Genomic DNA, 27,925 nt, shown 5'->3' with positions numbered 1-27,925 from the left:
AATCGTTATTGTCGAAGCATAGAAACCCTGGAACAAAAACATAAACAAGTGCACGTGTGTAAGTGTTTATGACAGGGACGACACATTTACGAATGTTCACGCATCTGCATTGTTGAATAATTTATCATAACATTCTCTATTTCACTAATTAATTAAAAAATATTAACTAGAAAAAAAAATAAAGTAGACCCTGTACTGGCTGTAGTGTACGTCAGGTCAGGGAGAACCATTAATTGATACATAATCAACCAATTGACATATACATGGATAGACCAGAATGTGTCCGGTCTAGTGAACATGAGTTTTAATTCAACAGGTAAGAGCCAGGTATTATTCAAAATCATACTGACCCTATTTAAATACTTGATCATCATTATTGGAGATCAATGGAACCATTAAACAACAAAAGAAATATTGTAAATAGGCAGGCTCATGAAATGCAGCATGCTTCAACAAAAAGAAAATACTTTTTGGGCTCACTAAGGGTCATATATTGGGTTTTGTTTTGAAAAGTGATGCCCCATTCTCAAAGAAAGATTTAATTTTGAAAATCAGTGAAATATATGTCAATTGGTAGATTATATGTCAATTAGTGGTTCTTCCTGACCGGTACATGTACACTTGTAAGGTTATTTTTATAGTAGATATAGATACAGTAGAATCCTTGATGTACATGCATAATTCAAACAGTATACTGTGCATGTACTAAGGTTTAAAAATTGATCAGTTATCTTAATAGTACCTTGCAAACAGCGAATGCAAAATTGAAATTATTGTTTAGAAATGCAAAATATTTATTTAAAAACTCAAGAAAGACTTTGAGTATATGACATTAATTCAATACCACTTTGAATTATATTCTACCTTCCTGGATTCTAACTGGATTTCTCTGGGGTCTTTTAAGTCTTCAGACTTCTGTAGTAAGTTCTAGAGCAATTCACATTTAGGTTTCTTATTAAATTAAGATGTGGGCATACATGTATAAGGACAAATTCAATTTGGTGCAATTCCAGTTTTCATCATTAAAATGTTCTTTTTTTAAATGCTAATTGATTTGGCACATACTGTTTCAATTGACAAAGAATGAAGATGTGTAGTATTGCATCATTTCTTTTGTAGTAAAAATACCCACATGTAGGTTTATCAGGTAAAGATAACATATTTTGCCATATCAGTTCCTTGTAGAGCTATTTAAACTTATATCATATGGTATTGATGACATTGGCAGCCTTTGCCGTCTAAATTTCACATCAGTACTGTAATGTAGGTACAAAATGTAAACCCTGAGGTAAACCAAGATACATGTGTATTAAGTATTTCGTCAACATTTTGTCAAAAATTATGAAAAATGGAAAACAAAATTATAAGATTTTAAATGCTTACACTGTTGCCATATACTAGTAATTGATCATGTATTTGACAATGTTTGTTTTCAAAATATCAATGATAAGTTAGACATAACATTTATTTTCACAATGTTGGGACAAGAAGTTGAGTTTATGTGAATTAATCTCTTTAAAATTGTACTACAAAATGTACAAGGTGCCATATCACAAAATGGATACCTGGGATTGATTTTTGGGGATTGTGACTTGAACTGAAGTGGAATGAGGGGCCAAAAGTGGGCCAGAAACAAGCATTTTCCTGATGTACTGATAATAACAACTAAAAGTTAATGGATCTCTCAAATGGACTACAATGTTCTGTTTCTCCCCCAAAGGAAAGCTGAGATTCATTTTGGGAGTTTGTGACTGCAACCATTAGGGAATGAGGGGCCAAAAAAGGGACACATCGATTCTGGTCAAATTTTTATCCTGTGTCAAATATTTAATCTCAATTAAAATTCAGAGCTATATCAAGTTTGAATGGTTTGTTCATACTTGCCTCAACTGTTCAGGGTTCAGTTGCAGTTGTATAAATTGTATAAAAGCTGTGTTATTTTACATTTTATCATGAACACTTTTATTACTTGTAAAACACTATTCCATAGAGTGATGGCACTGAGGGATGTGTGTGTGGTTCTACCAGCCGGTGGATGTGGAGTTAGGATGAAGATAGATACACCTAAACAATACTGCCAGGTTCTAAACAGACCCCTCATACTTCATACAATACATAGTTTTCACAGGTAGAGGTATAATGACTGATGTCAATATACACTGTAGCAACTACTGTAAACTGGTTTATTTACATAGATACTTATTGATGTTAATCTGATTTTGTGGCTATTTATATCTGCATCTTACACTGTATTGTATTGTATGGAGACTTCATCTTGTATTGTATTGTATTGTATGGAGACTTCATCTTACACTGTATTGTATGGAGACTTCATCTTACACTGTATTGTATTGTATGGAGACTTCATCTTACACTGTATTGTATTGTATGGAGACTTCATCTTACACTGTATTGTATGGAGACTTCATCTTACACTGTATTGTATGGAGACTTCATCTTACACTGTATTGTATTGTATGGAGACTTCATCTTACACTGTATTGTATGGAGACTTCATCTTATACTGTATTGTATGGAGACTTCAACTCCACACTGTATTGTATTGTATGGAGACTTCAACTCCACACTGTATTGTATTGTATAGAATTTAGTTATGCTACTTTTTCTTGCTCACAAAACTCTGGGCAATATAAGTTGGTTTACTGTATTCGTATGATCTCTACATTTGAAAAGTGGTCACCAAATACTTCAAACTTTGACAATTTCTCATTCAACCAACCAACCAGGTAACATTATAAATGTTAAAAAGGGAACTTGTTCCAGGGCTGTTCATGCAAGATTGGAATAGATAGATTAACCTAAAAAGTACTTGTTTTTCTCATTTCCTACTTTTAGCAACAAGAAAGCCTAGCCCAGATATATATAAATGTTTTTTTTAGTTTGGTAGGTTTGTATTATACGTTTGGCTAGATCCTTCAATCTCAGTTTCCACTATATAGATGATGTATTATCTTTAAACAATCCTAATTTCGGGGATTTGATACATCGCATCTACCCAAAAGAACTTGAGATAAAGGATACTACAGACACTGTGAAGTCAGCCTTATTTCTTGACCTACACTTAGAAATCGATGGTAAAGGAAAACTATTGACCCAACTTTATTGCTCCCAGTTTTTAGTGGAGTCCGAGTTGCTCATTTACTTTTGTTACTTTGCATGTATGATTTTAGATACTTTATGTTCTTTGTTGTGTATGTCTGTTTTCCATGTCTGGTCTTTGTCCCTAGATTACATTCTTTTGATTACCGCTATAACCTTGGTTCCCTTGATTACTCTTTAATAAATATGTAATTTTATATTGGCCCTGTTATAGGTTTGAGGTCTGTCATATTGGTCGAGGCAGTCATATTGGTCCTGAGGCATCGCCGAGGGCCAATACAGGTGTCGAGGCCAATATGATTGACCAAAACCTATAACAGGGCCAATATGAAATTACATATTTATTGACAATTTTATTAACCAACTCAACTAGATGATTTGTAGAATAGTTGTTTTCATGTTTTACCTAGAACATGTAGATTTATTTGCTTTAATCAGTCTTAAATATTCTTTTTGTATAAAATGGAATATTTTTTTTGTCTTTCTGCAGCTTTTAGTCCTGGTGATCAAAGTTCATGAAATCCAGTTCTAACTCAAAATGGCGGTGTCAAATGACCGGAAGTTACAAATGTATGATGCCGTATTGGCCCTGGTTGATCTATATTGGCCCTCTTTTTTCATATTGGCCCGTATAGATGCCCAGTTTGAATTCATATCAATTGGTCTGTTTTTGACATATTTTAACATATTTTGAGTAGTTGGTTAATAACTGTTATTCCAAAATATCTCCAATGGAAAGCAAAAACTTTCTAAAATTCTAGAATACCCATTTTATGAAAGATGTAAATCAAATGCTGCATCACTTTCAGGAACTTTTTTGTCATATTGTAATCCGTAGATAAAAAAATCCATTCATTAACACTAAAACTTAATTATCTCCCCTTAGTACTCCTTGAAAAAAAAATGTATAACACATTTTGTTATCCTAGGATTAGTTGGATAAAACAGATTGTAGTTGCTGTTGGTGAGAGTTATATGGAGTACATGACAGGTCTCCTAGAGAAACACAGATTCTCCAAAGTAAAGTTAGTAGAAGGTTTACCCACCAGACACAGATCTATATACAATGGGGTCAAAGCATTAGAGGGAAGTAAGTTTATACAAACATTTTACAGTAATCAGGTTTATAGTAGCTTATTTCCTTTGCTGGTAAATTTTATCGTCTTTTATCCTACGTTAAGACAGCTAATGCTGTAAAGTAAAGATGTTTTTTCCTTTCTACTGTTTACCAACCATTTTGTGAAAACCATTTTTCATACAACCACAGTTTTTTTTTTCACTTGTATAAAGGAGTCACCACATTGTTGTTGTTGTCCTTTAACTTTTTTTATTTACAATAACTTGAGTAAAACTTATCCAATTTATTTGAATTTTTACACATTGTTGGCCCCATAGTTTTTGGAGAATATTGTCCCAACCCCTTTGAAAATAAGAGGCTTAAAGGAGGGAAAATAGTGGTATCATTGATAGAAAAAGTTCATTGTTAATCTGATTTTGATAATTTAGATGTCAATGTGTTTCTTTTATATTTAACTGTTACATGATATACTTATATTTAACTGTTACATGATAGACTTGTATTTAACCTTTTTACATGATAGACTTATATTTAACTGTTACATGATAGACATATATTTAACTGTTACATGATAGACTTATATTTAACCTTTTACATGATAGACTTATATTTAATTGTTACATGAGAGACTTATATTTAACATTTTACATGATAGACTTATATTTAACATATTTAACCGTTACATGATAGACTTATATTTAACATATTTAACCGTTACATGATAGACCTATATTTAACCCTTACATGATAGACTTATATTTAATCTTTTACAAAATAGACTTACATTTAACCGTTACATGATAAACTGATATTTAACCTTTTACATAATAGACTTATATTTAACCTTTTACATAATAGACTTATATTTAACATTTTACATGATGGACTTATATTTAACCGTTACATGATAAACTTATATTTAACCTTTTACATGATGGACTTATATTTAACCGTTACATGATATACTTATATTTAACCATTACAAGATAGACTTATATTTAACTGTTATGGAGTGAAAGGGATACAAAATTTGGCCATGCAAAAAAAAACAAAAAAAACTTTATTTTTTGTCTGATTTTGATTTTTTTTCTTTATTGGATTCCTTATGAAAATCTCTGCCTGCAGTTTTCAGTGAGATTTTAGATATCTCTTACGGTTTTCAAGTTAAAAGGGACCAAAGGATCCATGCACAAAAAAGCAACTTTTTTATTTTTTGGTCTGATTTTGAAAAAAAAAATACTGGTATTGGATTTCTTTATATGAAAATCCCTGCCTGCATTTTTCAATCAGATTTTTTATTTTGATATTTTTGAGCACTGAATTAATTGGTAACTTGATTGTAAGATGGTCGCTTTTAATTATAACCAATTAAATGCTGGAATGAGTTTATGGCTGTAAACATGGTTACACTTTAGTAATAAATAATTTTTACAATATTTAACACACTTTTATTACTGTTTCATTTAGTTTTTTTCTATGTCCAGCATGTCAACCAGATGATGTCATTTTAATTCATGATGCTGTACGGATGTTTACTGATGAACAGACAATTCAAGAGGTTGCCATGGCTGCTAAGACACATAAGGTAATGTATGAATGGTAGAAAGTCTAATATTTATTTATTGCAAATGTGTAGTACCGTATGGCAGGTTATTTTGGCAGGTATAGGCAAATAGGTTTATGAAAAATTTTGGTGTTTCTTATTTTGGCAAATGCTTAGTGGTGAACAAAGTATTTGAGGCAAGAGTAAATATTTCTCTGAATCTGTTGAAGCGCTTTTAGACAGACCACTGAAGTACATTTTATCCGCCAAAACTAGCACTTACAAAAATTACCCACTATACTGTATTTATAAGTCTTCAGACAAAGAAGGGAGATGTATACTACCTAAATTTTCTCAATAGCCTTTTTGAAAGAGTAATCAAGGGAACCAAGGTTATAGTGGTAATCGAAAGAATGTAATCCAGGGACAAAGACCAAACATGGAAAACACACACACAACAAAGAACATAAAGTAATTAAAATCATACAACAAAGAATATAAAGTAACTAAAATCATACATACAAAGTAACAAAGCAAATGAGCAACTCGGACACTAAAAACGGGGAGCATGGACCAGGTGCACCGGTAGGGTAAGCGACCTCTGTTTTTCTACAAACACCTGCCGAGTTGCTCATAAAAAGTCATCCAGGGTAGACAAAAGAGGAAAAGAAAACTATGACACGTTGAACAAATCAGTTTTCATGGCGCAGATGGATACACTGTAACGATCCACGAGTTCATAAAACTTCTGCAGTGATGACTTCAATCTTGTAGCAACATAACCCTGTTCCAGAAGCTTATTTGTTAGAATTCTAGCGCGATGCAAAAAGTCTGCGTAGTTTCGGCAAGCTTTAGCATAATGTATGAGTTGTGATATGAACACTCCATACGCAGTAGCTAAAGGGATATTGCCACAGATGAAAGGAAAGTTGACAATTCTGAATGAAAAGTCATCACGTTTGTCGTAAAGTTTGGTCAATAGTTTTCCTTTACCATTGATTTCTAAGTGTAAGTCAAGATATTAGGCTTACTTCACAGTGTCTGTAGTATCCTTTATCTCAAGTTTTTTGGGGTAGATGCGATGTATTAAATCCCCAAAATAAGGATTGTTTAAAGATAATATGTCATCTATATAGTGGAAACTGAGATTAAAGGATCTAGCTAAATGATATTCTTTCTTTTGGATCAGATCACCTATAAAGTCAGCCTCATAAGAGTGAGAAATAGGTCAGCAAGTAGAGGAGCACAATTTGTTCCCATTGGAGTGCCGACCGTTTGTTGAAAAAACACGTCCACCACACTGAACAAATATGTTGTCGATTAAAAATTCCAGCATTTTGTAAACAGGTTCTTCTGTATATTTGGACGATGATTTGGAGTTATTTCTTACAAAGAATGAGGAATCTCTACCGAATGTTATGTATTAGTTTTGCAATTTTTAGAAAGTACTGTTATCTCTATTATAAACTCAAATTAATATCACAAACAAGATTAACGTTCCCACGGTATCATGCAATTATAAACACAGGTGCATAGATGTATGGCACTGACCACCAGTAGTTTTTGTTTATTTACTATCTAACTATATATTTGTATCTAGGTGTACCATCATTTTTTGAAAAACAACGATGTATAATGTTTTTTAAGTCGGGATTTTAACTGAGTATGGGGAATAGAAGTATACAGTGTTGAAAAATCATAGGTTTTAATGCTATTATATTCTGATAATAGTCTAGAACTGATTGTCTCCAAAAGGTCTTTCGAATTTTTCAGGATCCACATTGAATTAATACCACTACCGAAGTAACAAGTGTTGTGGTAGGACTGCAGACCCTCTTTGACAGCTTTGAATATAGAAGTTCAAAGTTTTGATTGAAAGAGGTTTGGTGGTACATTTTGCAGATCCAACTATGTAACATTGTATGGATTCTTGTGGAGTTTAGGAATCCAGTACATAGACGGTAAATCACAATCATTGTCCTTGGTAGAGACCAAATGAAGATAGCACAGATTTATGGTTTTGCATACAAAAACAATTTTGTTTTGGGCTTTGTCAGCTGGTACGACAACATATTTGTCATGTATAGTATACAATGTTTTTGCTACATCAGGGTCTTTGAAAACTGATGCAGCATTGGCACTCATTGACCTACTTAAAACTTTCATTTGTTTCAAAATTAAAGACCTCATGGCCTTTACCCACTGACAGAGAATCAATGTCTTCTTGTTCTCGTTTTATCCATTTTCTTGCGTAGTCCTCCATGGCATCCATAACTTTAAAGTTATAATTCCAATTTATGGAGCATGGTTCATGGTACTTGGGACCTTTAGAAATGATTTTACGCAGAGATTCGTTTTCGATGATGGATAAATCTACCGTAATGACATGACTGGAAGGACCATATTTGAATAGTCAGGTGGTTTAGCCTTCAAGTCCTCAATCTCAAGGTTTTGAAATAGCCTTTTATACTTGAAAATTTTGGATGCAATGGGTGAAGTATAGGAATATGAAATAATTGGTATGGATTTGTCTTTGAAATATGGGAGAATTTTGTTGGTAATGTTTTTGTGATGGAGGATATTAGCTAAATTAATGAAGGAAATGTGTAATTTTGAAGGTTTTTCATGCTTAAAGGTAAATTGAAAAAAGAAGCATTAGCTTATGATAGATTCCCTCTCCTTGATGTTCAAGTCTTATTGGATTATTGCTCTTAAATTGTTACAGGCCTCAGGAGTCTATCGACCTCTTGTTTCTACAGTTATTGCCCCTGACAGTAATGGTTTGCTAGAGGAATCTTTGGATAGAAATAAGTACAAAGCCAGTGAGATGCCACAGGGATTTCATTACAACATTATTGCTTCAGCTTATCAACAAGTATCTATTTTTTTTAATCTTTGCTTTTGTAAATTAGCATGTAGCATGATGTAGCAATTTTTACAGTTCAAAAGAAAAATGTCCTTTACCACTTTGAAGGGCAATATTGCTCATTTGTAAAAAGTTCTCTTTTTTTTAGAGAAGAGACCTTGAATGATCTTATTTCTTTGCAGTGAACTGTTATGTGACCCCCTTTTTTTTTTAGAAAACACACTTTTAATTTGATTTCACTCAATTTTGGGGATTACATGTAATTAGATTCTCTCCATTTTCAAGGCTAAATGATAGTTTATTCCTCTCTTTATGAGGCACCATATAATTCAATTATATTGATTTTATAATACAGAGCATCACATGATAACGATAGACATTCATTCAAACCGGAATAGGTATTAGACAGGCCCACCAAAATGGGTCAGGGATATGGATTTAAAATGAAAATATGCAATTCAAAAACAAAGAAAAAATAAAAAAGAATTATTTACAATATACAGATCCAGTATGCTGAATTATTTTAAAATAATGGACAACCCCTAACCTAACCTGTCTGGCCCCTTTCAGCTAGCGTCCCTTTTTCAGTAATTTTACAAATGTAAGAAAAATTCATAAGAGTTATGCTTGGTTGTAGGCTGTACCTAACTCATTTTATATGTATCTCAGTAATCTTTTTTTTTTTGGACTAGTTCAAGCTTTTTGATTCATGGGGTTATATGTAATTTTATTGTAGATGTTTTGGCTACGAGTAATTTAATCCTCTCTATATGTCTGGTCACATTCTGTTATTTTAAATCTTCCCAATGTTTCAGGCAACAGACTTTGATTTTGATTATGGAACAGAATGTTTGTTATTGGCAATGAAATACTCTGGTGTCCGAGCCAAGCTTATTGAAGGTTCCAGTAACCTGTGGAAGGTATATGTACTTATTTGGTAATACTCTTGTGCCCTGCCATTAATTTAAAAAGTCTATTTTATATTATTTATAGGGTTATATATTAGTGAATGTTGTCCATAACAGATATAACAATATATCATATATTTAGAATATAATATACCTTTTTCGTTTATGCATTATAAGAGATTGTTTAAATCCTATACTGTTAGCCTGTATCACACCCCTACACACAACTCTTTTGAAGTATAGTTATAATATATGATATAATGAACATAACATCCCAAAATCTGTATCAGTGCCGTATCAACACGAGACTTCTATATCACCCCGCAGGCCAACGGTGAGTTGATATAGGAATCTATGTATTGATACATCATGTGATACAGATTTGGCATGTAATATTCAGTATGTACCGTGAACGTATTAATGTTTAAAGCAGCTAATTTTTGCTGTTTTTGAAAAGTCAACATGTTCTTGGGTATGAATTTTCGTGGTTTTTATGGTTAAAGAAATAAAGTTTTTCAATATTGTCAGCAGTGTCTGATTCCTCTTTTGATTAGTTATTTTACCGTTAATATATCAAAAAAATTAATGACAGCAGTTATTACGACATTAACAAATTGACAAAAAGTCCACATATATAGTTTTCTATGGCCATTGTAATCTAACAGTGTATTCTTAAGTAAATCTAAAAAGAACTCCAATTTCAAAACCATAGCTTATTGTAGGGATTAACTTGCATGTTGATGGACTAACTTTTTAGAATAGAATAGATAGAATTTCTTATAAATTTATATAGAGGACGTAAAATTGACATTTTTTCCTTTTTCAAAAAGAAAATTGGGTGTCACCGAACTCTTTATCTTGTAATATAAAGAAAAAAATAAAATTCCCATTACATTTCTATAGAACTTTTTCCCACCAATTATCTCCCCTTAAAATAGGATTTTTACAAATGTTTGTAATTTTACCATACTAATTTTTATATCAAAAATTCTTTTCAAATAATTTAAACTTTTATTTTTTACATTAGTTCAAACACTATTTGGAAATAGAAATTATTTTTGTCTGATTGTATTTGTAAGATAACAGAAAAGACTGCTCTGTGAAGTAGATTTGATCGACCTTAAAGGAATGGTTTTTTTCTGTGTAGTTGCCAGTATATCAATTTATGATACTGTTAACATGATTTAATTGTGGATATTTACAAAAAGTAAGAATATTTTCATAGTGATTAATTTTCATGGTTTGAGAAGCATTTAAATAAGAGCTGATTTTGTAATATTTTTCACACTGTTCTGTTCATTGAGGAAATATCTGAAATTAGTACTTAGTGTGTAACTTGCATATCAAAAATGAAATTTTCATTGACCATTAAAAAGGAATGTGAATCAAGTTTTGGATAATAGAAAGAATTTTTTTCAAATTGATTCCTTTTATATACTTAGGTAGAAATCTTTAAATGCAACACAGAAAACACATTTAGATCTTTCTAATGAAAATTATGGTCAACAAATTCTTGGTACAATGTAATTCCAAAGATTGCGGAAGGTTACCTACATTATAAATAATGTAAAACATCTCAACTTTGTGATTCCTGTTGGTCTGGCACATCATGTGGAGATTTTCTTAATTGAAAGTGATATACATTCACAAAACATTTTTTATGAAGTTCAATAGGGGGTCAATGCATGTTTTGAATAACTATTGCTGGCAGAGTCTTATTCAAATAACAGTGTTTTTCATAGGAAATATACAATGGATTACTATTAACTTTTTACAATACATGAAAACAATGAAAAATATTTTGTTTCAGAGAAAACTATATTTTGTTGTTTCATATTTACTTACATTACAGGAATGTTGATTATGCAACTTAATGATCTTAACCTTACAGGTTACTCATAAAAAAGATCTTTATGCTGCAGAAGGTGTCATTAAAGGTATGGGAATATGTACCGGTATGATATATTAGTGAGGCTCCTGTTCTGCATGCTAGTATTTATCATAGTATTTATATATTTTATGCCTATCTTTTACTGGATATTTTCAAGTGTATCAATGACCCTTTATCTATCTATACACCATACAATTAAAAACTCTTTAAAGAATCTAGAATAATCTTTGATTTGGGGAAATGAAGCTCCCTTGTTATTGGCGTTTTTTTTGTTGTTTTTTTTCGGAGTTACGTCTGTTATTTCTGGTTTATTTGTTACCATCACCAAAAGTGAAAATCCTTTACACCTAGAAAACATTCAATAATTTTAAAAGAATATTTGAGCAAAATTTCATATTACCAATCTGAAATCATTAGAGAGACAAGTGTTAAAATACCTCAACACCAAAATCCCCTTATTTCTAAGTTTTTACCTGGTTATTTACAGTAAATTTTTCTTGAATTCAAATAAAAAAATCATGCAAACTTTATTTTAGAATTAGACTTGTACACCATTAATCAACTAAGACTAGGTAATTAAATGACACATTTTGCTTCAAACTGTTTTTTTTTTTAGAGTCTGGTATAAGAGTTTATATAAAGAGTACAGACAGAATCTTAAGGAATCTTATGGAAAACAAATTACAGAAAAAGTCGTTTCAGGTACTTATATCCTGTCACCATAACAGTATAAATTTCCTTTAATCATTGTTTCAAAAAGATGTTTCCTTTACCAACAGTACATTCTAAATAAATAAAGGTAAATACATTGTAAAGAAAAAAAAATAGCTTTGCTTTCAGTTTGTTTTGCATATCAAAAATAATGATAACCATACATGAAGGTGTGGGTCAGGACATTTGAAAGTTTAAAGGAGGCTATAATATTACCAATAGGTTCTGTAGTGCAGCAGATGGCGATGGATTATGTTATTGTTTTACTAGCATTTTTACTACAATAAGAATGACTTTTAAAAACTACTTTAATTTTTCTTACTAAAAAGACAAGGGTATTCATATTTTAGCCGTTGGGCGAGATATAAGATTTGACATTTGTGATGTCATAATGAAACTTTTATGAAGTCTTTTAAATACAAAGGAATTTTGGTAAGCAGGACATTCTGAATTCATATTAATCACAAAATTGATATTTAAAGCGAGAAAAACAATCAACCACCACTAGAAATTGTAGGACTAGGAAATGTCAGGGACATACATGTATAGGTAAATTTCAACGTTCTCCAACTCTACAGAGTCTTATTAGAGAACTTGAAATCTTACACTTTGGTACCTTAGATTTCTTTGTGTTGCACTCTCAGTGGCATTAAATTCTTCATATCTTTATTTTGACATATTATATAGCCTTATAGGTCTATTAAAATCCTATTCCTTTAACTATGTCATCATTCTGCATTGTTCAGATGTCAAAATGATTTTTTGACATGTTTTCAGATATCAACTCAATATTTGGTTTGACTAATATTTTGCAAACTGAAGTCCCCTGAACATGGTTTGTAGAATCTAGATGAGTTACTGCTTTATTTGTATTTCTGTTTGATTGGATGTATATTTTGAAACTTTTAATAATTTATCTATTGGTAGCTTCAAAGCACATTGAGTGTGAGTTTGACCCAATATATCCCTGTTTTTCTGTAGGGGATTTTATATGTTGTTTATTACAGTACATGTACTACACAATCTCGTTATTAATTTTTAGGTTATCCATGACCAATTAGAAAGCAATGAAGAACCAGACATAGTTATCCACATATTGTGTTATGATGAGTATTTTACAGAGACAATTTCCCAATATGTCACATCTATTCAATGTAATGGAAAACGTAAAGAACACAACTTACTGGATCATGTTGTGATGCTTGTAATTAAATTGACTGATGATAGTCAATATCTAGAAGTTGTCAGTCAGATGAAGCAACTGAAAAAGGAATTCAAGGAATCTCTTGTATATTGTATCACATACAAGGTAACTCATTAAAATCTTTTTATGGAGTTCCTTGGCATTTTTTGGAAGAAAGGTAATACCTTTTAGTTTTTCACTGTTTTCCTATTTTTTTTCAGAATTTTAAAAGGGGGAAATAGCAAATTATACTCTTTAGTGCAGTTGTTTATTTCACTTTATTGTATAATCAATCCCTTTTGAATTCATATTTAATTTGCTGTTTTGATTTTTTTTATTTATGACTTTAAAAGCTCTCATTTCTTTCTACCACAGGATGATAGTGATACAGACCAGTTAACTGATACTGTGACTAGTGTGGTTTGGAGCAGGGATCCAGTCTTATCTGGACAAGTTTTAATAGTTTGACAAACAAATTTTTTACCTCTTAAAAGTGATAGGAGCTTTGTATAGCATTTTTCTACTGGTATAGCATGGTTGTTGTCAAAGATACTTAGTTTCTGTTCAATAACTTGAGTATCGGTTAGTGAATCTTCATAGCATATTACTTTGTTTCATATCACATATTGGTTATTGTTTTGTAAGTTATGGTCCTAACTGAATAGAAAATGGGGGGGGGGGATTTTCATTTAAAAAGTTATTGATCTGTATGAAATTCTATTCAACCAAGGTCAGGCTGGGATTGATTTTGGAGAATTAGGGGCAATAGGGCCAAAAACAAACTTTATCTGGTTTCTGGGCAACTTGAGTAAAAGTGTATCATGCATCAAATAATAAAATTGTACCAAAAAGTATCACAAGATTTCATTCCACAAGAAGGGTTGGGATTTATTCTTTGACCCTGAGGTAATGAGGCCATGAAGCATTTTCTAAATGCATAAATTGGTTATTGGTCAATTTATATATTGGTCAGTTCTTTGACCATTTTCATTCTGATAAGGTATTGATTAGTTTAAGGAGGTTACGGTCCCAACAATTCATGAATCAGGGGGCCAAAAGGTAAAAAATTAAGTTTTTTCTGATCTAATTGGAGTTCTGCCAACACTTCCATTGTGGAAAGAGTCTTGAGTTCGAGCTGTATCAAGCTAGAACACTGTCTAAAACTGTTCCACAAGTTTCTCTGAAATAAAACCCCAAATCACCAGTGACGTCTTCTGTCTTTGGAATGGCTGAGCGGTTAAGACGTTATTTATTAATATACATAATTATATTGAAATTTAAATATAACACATTGGTAAGTATTTCTTTCAAATTACTTTTCCTATCTTTTAATACAAATGTACAAGAATTAAGTTTATATGGACAATTTCAATTCTTTGTTTTTATTTTATTTCATAAGCAACAATTTACTCATATATTGGGCATTTCCATCACTGGTGACCAGTCTACAATTTTTAGTGATCCTAGGGTCACTTTTGATATTGACCAGGAAGCCAGATTATCAAGCTGCAACTTGCAAAGCATTTTACATGGTATTTCTTATTTATATATACCGGTATTTAGTAATACTAGGGTAAACTGATTTAGGTTCACAAGTCAATATAATGGTATGACACCGTCATTATCATGTTGTGTCCATTGACTTTTGGTGTCCAGACAATGACTAGTGTACAAGTGCATAGATATCTATGAAATGGTACAAAGTGTTATACTATCAAAGAAAAATACTGTTTACAAATAACGGGCCCATTTTGATTCTAGTCAAAGTCTTATCCTGTTTCAGAGCTATATCAAGCTTGAATCAGGTGTCTATACTTGTGTTCAACCTATGTAGGTGTATCAGGCTGTGCCCTGCCAAACATTTTATTTCTGTTATGTGTTCATCTCTCTATGTTTTTTTCTAATGTTTAGTAAATACTGAAATTAGGTTTTTATTATATTAACATTTTCACTGTGTATGATAATGATGTGCAATAAAGGTTGTATTTTTGTCATTACAAATTATATTTGTTTCATTTTTTGTTTTAAGTTTCATCGTAATGGTTTACTTATTGCCTTCATCTGAACATTGGTGATTTTTGTGATGGGTAGTTTGAGAAACTTGTGTTTATGAAGTAAACCAGTGAAAGATTCAAGAAAAAAACTGAAAAAAAGTTATTAACTCAGAACAAAATATAAAAAAAAAAAACGGATTAACCCAAAGGAGCTTCCATCAACAAACATGGCACAACATTTGTTTTTACAGATATTGTGAAAAATATACTAAAATACGTCTAATTTTAGACAACTGTGACAAGCTTCTTACTCAAAGTCGAGTTTCAACCTACTTTTTTGATTATCTCCCCATGTGACCAAAAAAGTATTGTCAAAGTTTTGATCAACTAAAAATCATCTTGACATAACTTGTATTCTTAAAAGACATATTCGTGACATTGAGTTTTAAATAATTATAGACACATTGAAGGAAAAATCAACAACAACTTTAATAACATTTAACAATATAAAAATAACAAAAAGCACCAAAGAGTAAGATCTTGATGTCTTCCATCTAAGTGCTTTTGGTCACATCTTAACTATATACCTATAACGAAGCTGCCATTTTTTAGGAACAACTTTAATTGTTTTTTTTTGTTTTTTTATAGGATTAGTGACCTTGCACAGTCACATATTGACTTTCCACTTTGTTGCATGATTCAAGGTTATCACAACTATGATGCAACAACAGGCATGAAATACTGGAGTGAAACATCTTCATTTAACAGCAAGAAATGCACAACTTTGTTGTGGACAATATCTGGAAAGAAATATATAAACTCAAGCTTAAATCTAATCTTTTCCTATTTTTGTAAAAGAAATAAATACAGAAACTATGTATTTTTAAGTTTTGTTAGTTTGACAATAAGTCTCAATTGTTTCATGAATCAAGCAGAATAACCGAGGAAAGCTTGTAAGTCTCATTCTTGATTTTTTTTTATCCAGAATTTACTACTGATGAAAGCATTTTAAACTAGAAGCTCAAGAGAGCCTGAATCGCTCACCTGGTTAACCATTTGCTTATTTGAAAAACTGGAGGAATGAGACAGGCTAAGTAAAAATCAACTAAAATTATTCATAGCATTTTCGTGACCTGAACCAGAATTTTGCTAAAGGCAACAATTTTTGAATTTTTTTCAAAAACCTGTCTTATGACCCCTAAGTTCCATTTTTAGTATAGGCAGCCTTATCTATTCACGGAATAAAAATCACAACAGTCATTTTGAGTACAATACACTAAAGAACTATTATGCTTATTTTCATTCAATGATCTAAAATTGTTTGAGAGAAGATTTTCAAAGTTGTGCATGTGAAAAAAAAAAACAACATAAAAACGGTTTCAGGGGTCATAACTCCTACATTAGTCAATGCACGGTTTTGAAAATTTCACCCATGCCAGAAATTTGGTAAAGGCAACGTTTTTGAGTTATTTGCAAAAAACTGCCATCTGACCCCTATGTTCTATTTTTAGTAATGGCGGCCATCTTTTTTCATGAATCAACAACCCCATCTGTCAATTTGTGTGGGATACCCTAAGGAACATATATGTCAACTTTCATTGAATTCTGTGCAATGGAGTTTGAGAAGATTTTCTAAGTTGTACATGTGAAAATACAGAAAAAAACTGTTTTAGGGGCCATAACTCCTACATCAGCTGACCAATCGTATTGAAAATTTTGGCATAGTGCCATCTCATGATGCTGAACAATATTACCCAAGCCAGAAATTTGCTAAAGGCATTGGTTTTTGAGTTATTTGCAAAAAACTGCCATCTGACCCCTATGTTCTATTTTTAGTAATGGTGGCCATGTTTTTTCATGAATCAACAATCCCAATAATTATTTTGTGTGGGATACCCTAAGGAACATATACGCCAACTTTCGTTGAATTTTGTACAATGGATTTTGAGATGATTTTCAAAGTTGCACATGCGAAAAATGAAAAAAAAAAACTGTTCCAGGGGCAGTAACTCCTACATCAGTAGACCAATTGTTTTGAATATTTTGGCATACGTCCGTCTCATGATGCTGAACAATATTATCCTGCCAAAAATTTGCTGAAGGCAACCATTTTCGAGTTATTTGCAAAAAAACTGCAATCTGACCCTTATGTTTTATTTTTAGTAACAGCGGCCATGTTTTTTCATGGATCAAAAATCCCAAAGGTCATTTTGTGCAGAACACCCTAAGGAACAATCATGTCAAGTCTAAAACCTGTCAGTCCAGTAGTTTCAGAGGAGAAGATTTTTTTTAAATTTGTCCACAATGATGTCGTCAGTGTAGACGGATGCCAAGTGATGGCAAAAGCTTACTTAGCCTTTGGCCAGGTGAGCTAAAAAGTACCACAATAAAAAGCTTAATTGTCAGAATATTCTATTTTGTTTAACTTAAAGAGACATGACAAAAAAAATTATTTTTCCAATTTTTGGTTTATTTGATTTATTACACCAAATATATATCATAAAAATGCCCCTGTAGTCATGTCATTTAATTGAAAATGTCACATGATCATGCTACGTCAATGGTTCTCAACTCAAAGATCGAGTGGTTGAAATGCGTGGGGCTTCTACACTTTTTACATGATTTTTACAACTGAAAGTGAAAATATTGAAAGTTATGGTTTGCCAGCAAATATATACTTACAGTTGTATCAATTTAAACAACTTCGAGAAGAAAATGATTAACAATGACAGAAATATTTAATGTTCCACATGAGAAGACTAGAATCCACAGAGAGATGACACCACTTTTTTTCGAAGATTAAATGGAAATATTTTAATTATGTTCTGTCATGTTCGATTGGACTTTTTACATAAAAAAATTCACATTCTAAGATTTAAATGCTCCCAGTTTTTAGTGGAGTCCGAGTTGCTCATTTACTTTTGTTACTTTGTATGTATGATTTAAGTTACTTTGTGTTCTTTGTTGTGTATGTCTGTTTTCCATGTCTGGTCTTTGTCCCTGGATTACATTCTTTTGATTACCGCTATAACCTTGGTTCCCTTGATTACTCTTAAACTGTTTCGATGCTGATCTTCAATGAAAATACTGATTTCACCCCTTTTTACAGAACGTTCCTCCTGCCAAGTGTACCAGTACCTCGCAAGTACAGCTATAGGATAATACGAACATGTTTATTTTTTATTGGTTTTTGATAATATATTTGAGATTCCATAAAGGTTTTGTGCTGAAGCTTCCTCACATTCTAAATCTTTTTGGCTCAAACTAAATATTTTAACTGACCTATAAAAAAAAGTATTTTTTGTTCCAAAAAAAACTCCCTTAAACTCACCTAGGGTCACCTATTATAAATTGTGTATTGTGTCAAATTCTCCATGTAAATTGTTTTATTTCAAAATTTGTAAAACAAAAGAAATGCAATTACATTTCAATTATCAAAATCATACAACTATTTCGACAACTGTGTCACGAGGCGCTGAACCAGGTAAAGATAAAAGAAGCCGCCCACACTTTCTCTTGGCCACAATTAAGTCTACCGGTCTTATTAATCTATATAACCCAGCGGCAAAGAAAGACCAATATACAGAGTGTCACTATTTTATTCACACTCTCCTCTGTTCAAGTCCTAAAAATAGTATGCCAAGTAGTTGTGTTTTTGCCAAGCGGGGATGTATGCCTCACGAAAATGAAAAGCTGACAGAAAATGAGAAGAACTTCAGTCTTCTTACTTTCTAAACATGATTATCGGACTCATACACAGATCACTGGACCACTCTGTATAGCACTTCCATATATGTTAAGTGGGTGTTACTTCTGGTTTTCATTTATGCATATCAATTAGGTCATTGTGAGAACACAAATAAATCATTTTAACTTTACTTAGTGCTAACCTGATGAGAAAACGTTTGTTATACTTGTATCTAAACATACTATAGCTGTTATAAATATATACGTTTAAAAAATGAAATTTTTGTGTCATGTCTCCATTAAAACTTCTTTTAGGGTTGTTTCAGTAAAACAAATCAGGGACAGGTAAAGTGGGTGGGTGTTCAGGTCTCTTGACAAAATATAAAGTTTAATACAAAACATCAATAAAACTTCTATGGGTGGATCCCCTGGTGAAGAAGTGCCTACCCTGGGTACCTCATATCTTTTAATGGAAAAGCCCCAAGCGTAAAATTAGTTCAGCTTGATATTTATGCACATGAGGTTTTTACTGATGAGATTGTAGTCTTTGCTTACAATTAAAAACAAATTTCTATGCTTTTGAAAGGAAATTCAGACTATATTTTCATGAATTCTCATTACAAGACAAGACTAACAAGCTCTATAAATTAATTGATAGGTACGTTTCTATTGACAATAGAACAACCATCATCTGTACGATGTAAGAATACCTACTACAAATAACCTTGTTGGGATTAACAGACTGTCCAGAGAGAAACTGTGCCAACTTCCTAATGTCTATCCTGGCTTTACTGAACTCCTGTGGATCCTTCACTATCTCTGGTGAACTGTCATGAGAGCTGGGTACCTGATCTATTGCTGAGATAGACAAATAATGACATTAAGGTAAAATTACATGTATATGGATCGCCTTAAAACTGTTCTACTAGGTTTCATTTAGAAAAAAAAAAGAAGGTTTTGAAAGATTTAAATGGTTATGCAACTTAAGGTTTAGAAAGTACAAAAAGAAGTAGAAATAAGCATTTTTCTTCATCTTTGTATAAATTGCTTATTTCTTATGTTGCATTGCTGATTTTAAGATTTTTTTACCACTTCATTCTGGTCATAATCATTTGTTGTGTCAATGTCAAACATCAAATAACAGTCCAAATTCAAAAGTGCATCAAGTTTGAATGTCCAAATCGCTCAGGGTTCAACCTCTACAGTCATATCAAGCTGCACCATGTGGCACTTTGTATTTTATGGGTGACCTGAAAGACCACACCTCTCAAAAATCTTCTACTTTAAAATTATCTTGATGATCTTTGAAACAGTGTGTATCTTTTTTTCTTTAAGCTCCTATGTGTGTAAACTACGTTGAAATCGATCAAAGCAAATTAGAATAATCATGATGGATGGACATAGTTGGACAATAAAAACATTTTTGGTAAATTTTAGAGGTACAGACTTTCATTAACTCCTGCTTAAGATGTATCCTAAAAGTCTATTGGAGATAAAAAAAAATCAGGGACAAGGAACTATGGGAAAGTACAAAATAAATACCTAAATAAAGCTCTTACAGAAGTTGGAGTTGGATAGGCCACACCAACAAATATCACACGGCAAACCCTAACATCGAATCCCCAAGAAAAAGAGGTCAACCTCGCAATACATGGAAAAGAGATTTAGAGAGGACATGAAAAAAAAAATGGGGAAAACCTGGAACAAGTTAGAAAGAACAGCATAGGACAGAGTTGCATGGAGGCCGGTTGTTGGCAGCCTATGCCAAAGGTGGGGTAAAAGGCCTAAGTAAGTAAGTAATTTTAAGTGAAACAGCAAGATAAACTGTAAACCATAATTAAACTAAACATCGGGCATTAATGGAACATATCAAGTAATACCCAGCCATATAATAGTGAAAAGAGGGGGTTGCAAATTGTTTGAAATAGCCTAACTTGAAAACTAAAATTTGAACTTGGCTGTATTTTGTGGTAATAAACAACTGTGCAAAGTTTTTTAAGAATATTCACTTATCCACTCTCAAGTTATCATCTGGATACCTAAGGGACAGACTGAGATACAGATGGACAAATGAACTCCCATCGTTGTCAAGGGTATCATATAATACCTCGTCACTTTATTTGGTGAGGTATAAAAATTAAAACTCACTCGATGGGTTTAGTAGGTCCCTGAAATGGGTACTGACAGCAGCCATGTCTGTTTCTACACTGAGCTTCATTTCTCCATTTTGATTGGCTGCTAGTTCCTACAGAAAATGGAAGATTATGATAATTCAATATCTGAATTAAAAACTTTCTTTCTATCTGTCTTAAAGGGAACATACTTTACGGATACTTATCTAAGTAAATCTTCAACTGTATAAAAATTGTACAAAATGTTGAAAACAATTTTTATTCTACAGATTTTGACATTATAGAGGCTGAATTTTAGATAAACTAACTTACCATATAATTGCTAAGGTTTTTCATTTTGTCCACTATATTTTTCAACAACTTCATCTGTGGCATAGCAATACTCACCTACAAATAACATAGTATTTTAGTACTGATAGTAGAAGATGAAATATTCATATCATGTTAGCAGCATATACAAGTTATCAATGTAAGCAAAAATCCCAAAACTATTTTAGTAAAATGGATGCTTTCAAAATTATAAAAGACAAAAATGTCTATATACTACCAATGTAATACAATGTAGCATTGTTCATGTAATATGTAACATCATGTATGTATAGTGCACATAGTTCTTGCTTACTATCTGAAAGGTGCCACCTTTAAAATGCTGGTGACAGATTTTTATAAGTCTTAATGAAGTCAGTGTTGTTGTGTCAAAACTAAAATGTCAACTCTAGATTTCTAGTCATACATTGGGTCACAGGCGGTATCTATTCAACGGCACCTCGTTTACCATCTCTACCATATTTGCCAGTTTTACAGGAAAAATTATTGTCTATTCTATAAAATTTGACACCATATATGTACAGCTTGTGTGGTTCTTTATTTTGTTGTACATACTGTAGAATAAGATTTTCCTATACAACATGGACAATGAACAAGAGGCTCCCGGGAGCCTGAATCACTCACCTTGTTAAATTTTGTCTTTCAATGGCAACAAATTTAACAAGAAGTTGTCTAACAATTTTGACTCAAGAAGACTTTGGTAGGACTTATCACAAGGACCATTACATGGCCAACAGATTAAAATGAAAATTTGACCACAGATAGATCTCATCATGCTGAACACTTTTACCTAATGTCAGACTTTGGCTAAACCTAACTGTTTTGAGATATATGTGAAAAATTACAGTCTGACTCCTGTCTTCTATTTTTAGTAACACCAGCCATGTTTTTGACAGATCAAAAATCTAAACACACCTTTTGTGCAAGATACATCAAGGAACATTCATACCAAGTTTGATTCCAACTGGTCCAGTATGGTCAGAGGAGAAGATTTTTGAAAGATATAACATCAAAAATAGCAAAAATATGTCGAAAAAGGGAAATAACTCCTCAATGGCTTGACAGGTTAAAATGAAAATTTGACCACAGATAGATCTCATCATGCTGAGCACTTTTACCTATGTAAGAATTTGGCTAAACCTAATGGTTTTGGATATATATATGTGAAAAACTAAAAACTGACCCCTGTCTTCTATTTTTAGTAACAGCAGCAATGTTTTTTGAGGATCAAAAATCTAAACATACCTTTTGTGCAAGATACACCATGGAACATTCACACCAAGTTTGATTCCAATTGGTCAAGTAGGGTCAGAGGAGAAGATTTTTGAAAGAAATAACATTAAAAATTGCAAAAAAATGTCGAAAAAGGGAAATAACTCCTAAATGGCTTGACAGATTAAAATGAAAATTCGACCAAAATTAAAATTCGAATTAAAATTGGCTAAATCTAAAGTATTTGGAGATATATGTGAAAAATTACAGCCTGACTCCTATGTTCTATTTTAAGTAATGGTGGCCATGTTTTTTGACGGATCAAAAATCTAAACATAACTTTTGGGCAAGATACCCTAACGAACATATATGCAAAGTTTCATATAATTCCACTGAGTAGTTTCAGAGGAGAAGATTTTTGAGAAATTGTTAATGGATGACAAAGACGGATGCCCAGTGATGGCAACAGCTCACGTGGCCTTCAGCCAGGTGAGCTAATAAAAAGTCAAGCCTGTCTATTCTGCAGTTCTTTTCACAAAAGTCCCGTGCAGGTCCGGGTGTCAAAAGAATAGGCCTGCAGCAGCGCTGAGCTTGTCGTAAAAGGCGACTAAATAGTGCTTAGAACCCTAGCAGGGGCTAGGGCACTCTGCCCACAGAGCAACTGGGTTGTGTGTCCCAGGTGGTGGAATGGGGTACCCTGGCATGTTACATGCTGGAGTTGTCAGGCTATAATACGGAAAACCTGACCGCAAACCACAGTGGTGCACCATGTTGGGAAAGATGCCACGTTCCTCGCACATGAAAGAACCCTACTGTGGTATTCTCCCGGAGTAGGAACCATAGGGCTCCGCCACAGGAGGCTAAATTGCCCGACCCTACCCGTCTCTCCCTATTTCCAGTGGCAATAAAAATTTGTCGACCCTATTATCCTTGTGTCCCATCCCTTTTTTTCATTTCATCATCATTTCATATTCACTTTATCATCCATTTCATGCTCATCGTCTGAATATAGCTGAAAAATTGCTGATCAGACCTTAAACCCCAACAATCAATCAATCAATCTTTTCACCAAAAATCTTGAGTTATGTTATGTAATGTCATTATATATTAAAGTATCATGACATTATAAAATATGAATAATTTTACACTTTGTAAGTGACCTTCACTCCAAAGGGTTCTTTTGAGATCCAAGTGGAACAAAACTGATCAGTCAATTGGTGTAAAAATTTATCAATAAAAATTTACTTTTAAAAATGAAACAAAAGAACAAAATTAACATTTAAATACAAGACTCTCTACTCACACACTCTTACAGTCAAGGTACAACATAAATGGGTCATAAACTGAAGAATAAAAATTTAAAATAAATATAAAGTGTCACAGTTCTCTTGATCACATGTTTTTCATTTCAAGATATTTTGTGAAAAAGTCTGCTGATAATTGGTGATTGGTATTAGCAGCATAGTTAGAAAATACACAGTCATATCATTTCAATGCTATATTGTTCATGTTGCCAAATGAACTTACATCAAAATGAGGAAGTACTGGTTCTTCGTAATCTTCCCACAGCCTTCTGGGTATCACAGACACTGGTACATCATGAACAACTGTCCTTGTTCTAGAGCTCAAAGTTGGCTGAAATAAAATATTGAAATCACAGATATAGGAACATAATGATCCTCAGTCATTGTTCTAGAGCTCAACTTGGCTGAAATAAAGTATTAAAATCACAGATATTAGTGTATAATGATCCATTGTCACTATCAGCTGAAATCACAGATACTGCTACATCATAGGCACCTGATCACTGCAATACAAAGGGCATAGGTGTACACTTACATGCTTCATACATTGTATGTATGTCTTACAAAAGATCATAAAGGTGTTTTATCAGCTCAACACATGAAACAAAAGTAAAATCTTGGTAAAATCCAAAACATTCTGTATTTACATTAATGTTTCTTTCACAATCAGGGCTACTGTACAGGTTTCTTTTTGCATTTAATTTGTAGTCTTGAATAATTCCTTTGAACCAAATTTATGTACTTGTATTTTCTAATTTTTGTAATAGAATATTTGGCACAAAAGAAGGCCTAAAAATTTGTTTGCAAAAACACCACATCATTTTCATTTATACCTAATGACTTGTTTCTGTAAGATTATTTCTTTAAGAACAAGTTACGTGTATAAAAAGAAAAGCCATATTCATTTGCTTTAAACCAGGTTCTGAATGTACCTACCAATTACACTGTACATACATGTACCAGTGCAATATTCATGCAAGTTTATAATTGTTTTGAACGAACCTACCAGATCAACTTCAAATGTAAGGCAGGGAACATGTTTCTTGGTTAGTTTGATCTTTATCCACTTTGCATTCTGTGCTGTCTTTAGAGCCTTGACGATATTCTCCGGAGCGACCTCAAGGTAGATCTCATTGGCTTCCTTAGATACTCCTTCCATTGCATACTCATCGAAAAAGTGATTCTAGGAAGGACAACATCCGAGAATAAAATTGAAAATATTACCTGCATGTCTTATGTATATCCAATAGAATATCTCCATCAAAAATGGAAAATTTGCATTTGAAAGGAAACAAATATAGTACTATACTTGTTATAAAAATTAAAGCTGATGAATATTGTGTACATGTTTGGAGGGTTCATGCACTTACTAGAGTAATCCCCATGCTAAAGGCAATAGAGAATATTTCATTGGCACGAACAAATTCAATACAATTGGTTACAACCAATAAAATAACATGTAATAAATCGTACAAATATGATAATGATAAACAGTATAAGATGGGCAAATGATACTGTACCATTACAATTACTTTTTTCAATAAGAAAAACATTCACTTATTAATGAAGACTATCTTGAAGACTTTCAAAGATCTGCAGTAAGAACAGGATTTTAAAAAGACTGAGGATTTTTTTCCATTTATCAGTTTGAAAAACATTGTTAATGTTATTTTCCATATTATTTTTCAGTCCTTGTAATTGTCACATTTCAACATTAAATGTTCTTGTTCTCAATTGAATCTCAGTCACATGAAATGTATTATTGATTGGGTAGAAAAATGTGGTCCCTTTTCTATTGTCAGGTACATGTACTAATGTTTCTTAGATTTATTACCAACATAAGCTCTTTAACCATTAAAATGTTTTCTAAGGAAGGACATTGGCTTCAGCTGATGTCAGTTACATACAGTTGAGATACAGAAGCATGCAGGGGTATGGAAGACAAGGGGCCATGGACTATTTGCCCTTTCTGGATGGAAATGGCCACTTCATCAGAAAGAAAACTATGTGTTTATGGTTTCTTAACACATAACCCCTTCAGATTGTAAATATCTTTGAAAAATCCAGAAAATGGCCCCTTCTCAAAACTTCCTTCCTAACCACTGAGTATGTAAGAGAGTAATCAAGGGAACAAAGGTTATAGTGGTAATCAAAAGAATGTAATCCAGGGACAAAGACCAGACATGGAAAACATACACAACAAAGAACATAAATTAACTAAAATCATACATACAAAGTAACAAAAGCAAATGAGCAACTCAGACTCCACTAAAAACTGGGAGCATGGACCAGGTGCACCGGTAGGGTAAGCATCCTCTGCTTTTATAGAAACACCCGCCGAGTTGCTCATAAAAAGTCAAGTCCAGGATAGACAAATGAGAAAAGGAAAACTATGACCCATTGAATAAATCAGTTTTCATGGTGCAGATGGATAAACCATAACGATCCACGAGTTCATGATGACAACCATAAAACTTCTGTAGTGATGACTTCAATCTTGTAGCAACATAATCCTGTTCCAGAAGCCTACTTGTTAGAGTTCTAATGCGATACAAAAAGTCTACATAGTTTCTGCAAGCTCTGGCATTATGTATGAGTTGTGATATGAACACTCCATATGCAGGTGCTGAAGGAACATTGCCACAGATGAAAGGAAAGTTGACAATTCTGAATGAAAAGTCATCACGTTTGTCGTAAAGTTAGGTCAATAGTTTTCCTTTACCATCAATTTCTAAGTGTAGGTCAAGATATGAGGCCGACTTCACAGTGTCTGTAGTATCCTTTATCTCAAGTTCTTTGGGGTAGATGCGATATATCAAATCCCCGAAATTAGGATTGTTTAAAGATAATACGTCATCTATATAGCAGAAACTGAGATTAAAGAATCTAGCAAAACGATATATGTACATGAGGTTGTGCTTTTAAAGGAAACTATACACTTATACTGTATCAATGTATTGTTTCACTGTATTAATGATACTGTTGTACTGTATTAATATTGTTTTACAGTATTTATGATAAACCCTATACCTGAGGCAGCTCACACCATATCTGTATTCCACCATTAGCAAGTTTCTCAGCCAAAATAAAGTACCAGTTTCCAGGTGTAATTCTCAGGACACAACTTTTTATCAATTTTGATAATGTTCCAAGAACTCCTGTAAATAAAGGATTTGTTAAACAGAAATTAAATCACCATGAACTTAATAGACATTGAAATGACACAAAATGTAATAACACCAGGACATAACAAATTGTGGACAATATCCAGCTTTGAAATTATTCTGGAAACCAAGACTCACAAGAATGGGTCTGTTTGTAGCAGAGACATTTCCTTACCGGTTTCTCAGGATAATACTATTTACAGTGTAAGTAATTTCTACTGTTACTGACCACTTCATAAAATCAGATAACAGGTAAATTTTGATTATCCGAAATTTAACCAAAACCTTTTAATACTCATCAGGCACATATTTTGGGTGACTATTGATACTGAAAGAGGTTCCGGTAAATTTAATGCAGATAATGCTGGCCAAGTTTATTCCATCACCCCACAACTTTTGGCTATTTCTAAATTTTACAGGTAAAACAACATATCCACTTCATTTGGTCTTATAATCACAATCTGTTATTCATACTAGACACAAGCAATCTGATTAAAGTAAGACCTATCAATTGTACCATTCAGTCACTGCATGTAGTGACTTTATAGAAAGATTGTTAGGTTTAATTTTAATTGGATTGAGACACAAGAATACACAAATAAATCAAAATAACATATAAAACATAGGCGAAACACAAATAAACCTTATATTTGAAATTTATGTTAAATTTCTATCTTCATCTAACAAATAAAACATAGGCGGAACATTTACATGCCTGGTTTCATTTTGGACCTATATAGAGATTAATTCTTTAGCCAAATTGGTTTGTTGCTGGCATGTTACCGAGCAGTCTAGGATTCAATCT

General features: G+C 32.5%; 3 protein-coding genes across 11 annotated transcripts in view; 2 read left to right on the top strand and 1 right to left on the bottom strand.

Annotated features, from left to right (window-relative positions):
- The first annotated feature begins 7 nt into the window (after positions 1 to 7).
- Positions 8 to 16,079, top strand: LOC148610898 (D-ribitol-5-phosphate cytidylyltransferase-like). 7 transcript variants are annotated; one of them, XR_015924009.1, is made up of 11 exons: positions 19 to 58; positions 1,991 to 2,128; positions 4,050 to 4,210; positions 5,683 to 5,783; positions 8,467 to 8,616; positions 9,423 to 9,527; positions 11,407 to 11,452; positions 12,023 to 12,108; positions 13,160 to 13,426; positions 13,676 to 14,832; positions 15,943 to 16,079. XR_015924009.1 is itself a non-coding variant. In XM_088590784.1 (10 exons), the coding sequence occupies exons 3-10, from the start codon at positions 4,096 to 4,098 to the stop codon at positions 13,766 to 13,768; spliced, it is 963 nt and encodes a 320-aa protein (XP_088446910.1). In that variant the 5' UTR covers positions 8 to 58; positions 1,991 to 2,081; positions 4,050 to 4,095; the 3' UTR covers positions 13,769 to 15,304. The 7 variants fall into 7 exon arrangements, 6 of the variants coding, with proteins under 6 accessions (XP_088446910.1, XP_088446904.1, XP_088446906.1 ...); XM_088590784.1 differs by lacking the exon at positions 15,943 to 16,079 and having other exon boundaries at positions 8 to 58; positions 1,991 to 2,081; positions 13,676 to 15,304; XM_088590778.1 differs by lacking the exon at positions 15,943 to 16,079 and having other exon boundaries at positions 13,676 to 15,304.
- The window catches only part of LOC148610897 (checkpoint protein HUS1-like), a 12,890-nt gene continuing 723 nt past the window's right edge, over positions 15,759 to 27,925 (bottom strand). Inside the window, exons 2-8 of the mRNA XM_088590787.1 lie at positions 26,987 to 27,114; positions 24,963 to 25,139; positions 24,180 to 24,287; positions 21,426 to 21,500; positions 21,130 to 21,226; positions 19,696 to 19,839; positions 15,759 to 16,094 (exon numbers count right to left, since the gene is read on the bottom strand). Of these exons, the coding sequence (XP_088446913.1) occupies positions 16,009 to 16,094; positions 19,696 to 19,839; positions 21,130 to 21,226; positions 21,426 to 21,500; positions 24,180 to 24,287; positions 24,963 to 25,139; positions 26,987 to 27,114 (815 nt within the window). The 3' untranslated portion in view covers positions 15,759 to 16,008. The remainder of the gene's footprint in view (positions 16,095 to 19,695; positions 19,840 to 21,129; positions 21,227 to 21,425; positions 21,501 to 24,179; positions 24,288 to 24,962; positions 25,140 to 26,986; positions 27,115 to 27,925) is intronic.
- LOC148610896 (IQ calmodulin-binding motif-containing protein 1-like) overlaps positions 19,732 to 27,925 on the top strand; it is a 23,935-nt gene continuing 15,741 nt past the window's right edge. Inside the window, exons 1-2 of one of the 3 annotated variants that reach the window (XM_088590776.1) lie at positions 19,732 to 19,866; positions 20,317 to 20,769. The gene's annotated coding sequence lies outside the window, so the exon portion shown is untranslated. Of the gene's footprint in view, positions 19,867 to 20,316; positions 20,774 to 27,192; positions 27,325 to 27,925 lie in introns of those variants that run through there. The other 2 variants (XM_088590777.1, XM_088590775.1) reach the window with 2 other exon arrangements.

Source organism: Perna viridis, chromosome 7, assembly GCF_037379345.1.
Source record: "Perna viridis isolate PV_CMFRI_1.1 ecotype Kerala chromosome 7, ASM3737934v1, whole genome shotgun sequence".
Lineage (NCBI taxonomy): Eukaryota > Metazoa > Mollusca > Bivalvia > Mytilida > Mytilidae > Perna > Perna viridis.
This window is presented reverse-complemented; position numbering and strand designations above follow the sequence as displayed.

Coding starts and splice junctions, on each gene's coding strand:
- LOC148610898 (XM_088590778.1), top strand. CDS start 1,995: ATGGCACTGAGGGATGTGTGTGTGGTTCTACCAGCCGGTGGATGTGGA. Junction 2,129..4,049: donor ACAATACATAGTTTTCACAG/GTAGAGGTATAA, acceptor TTGTTATCCTAG/GATTAGTTGGATAAAACAGA. Junction 9,528..11,406: donor GTTCCAGTAACCTGTGGAAG/GTATATGTACTT, acceptor TTAACCTTACAG/GTTACTCATAAAAAAGATCT.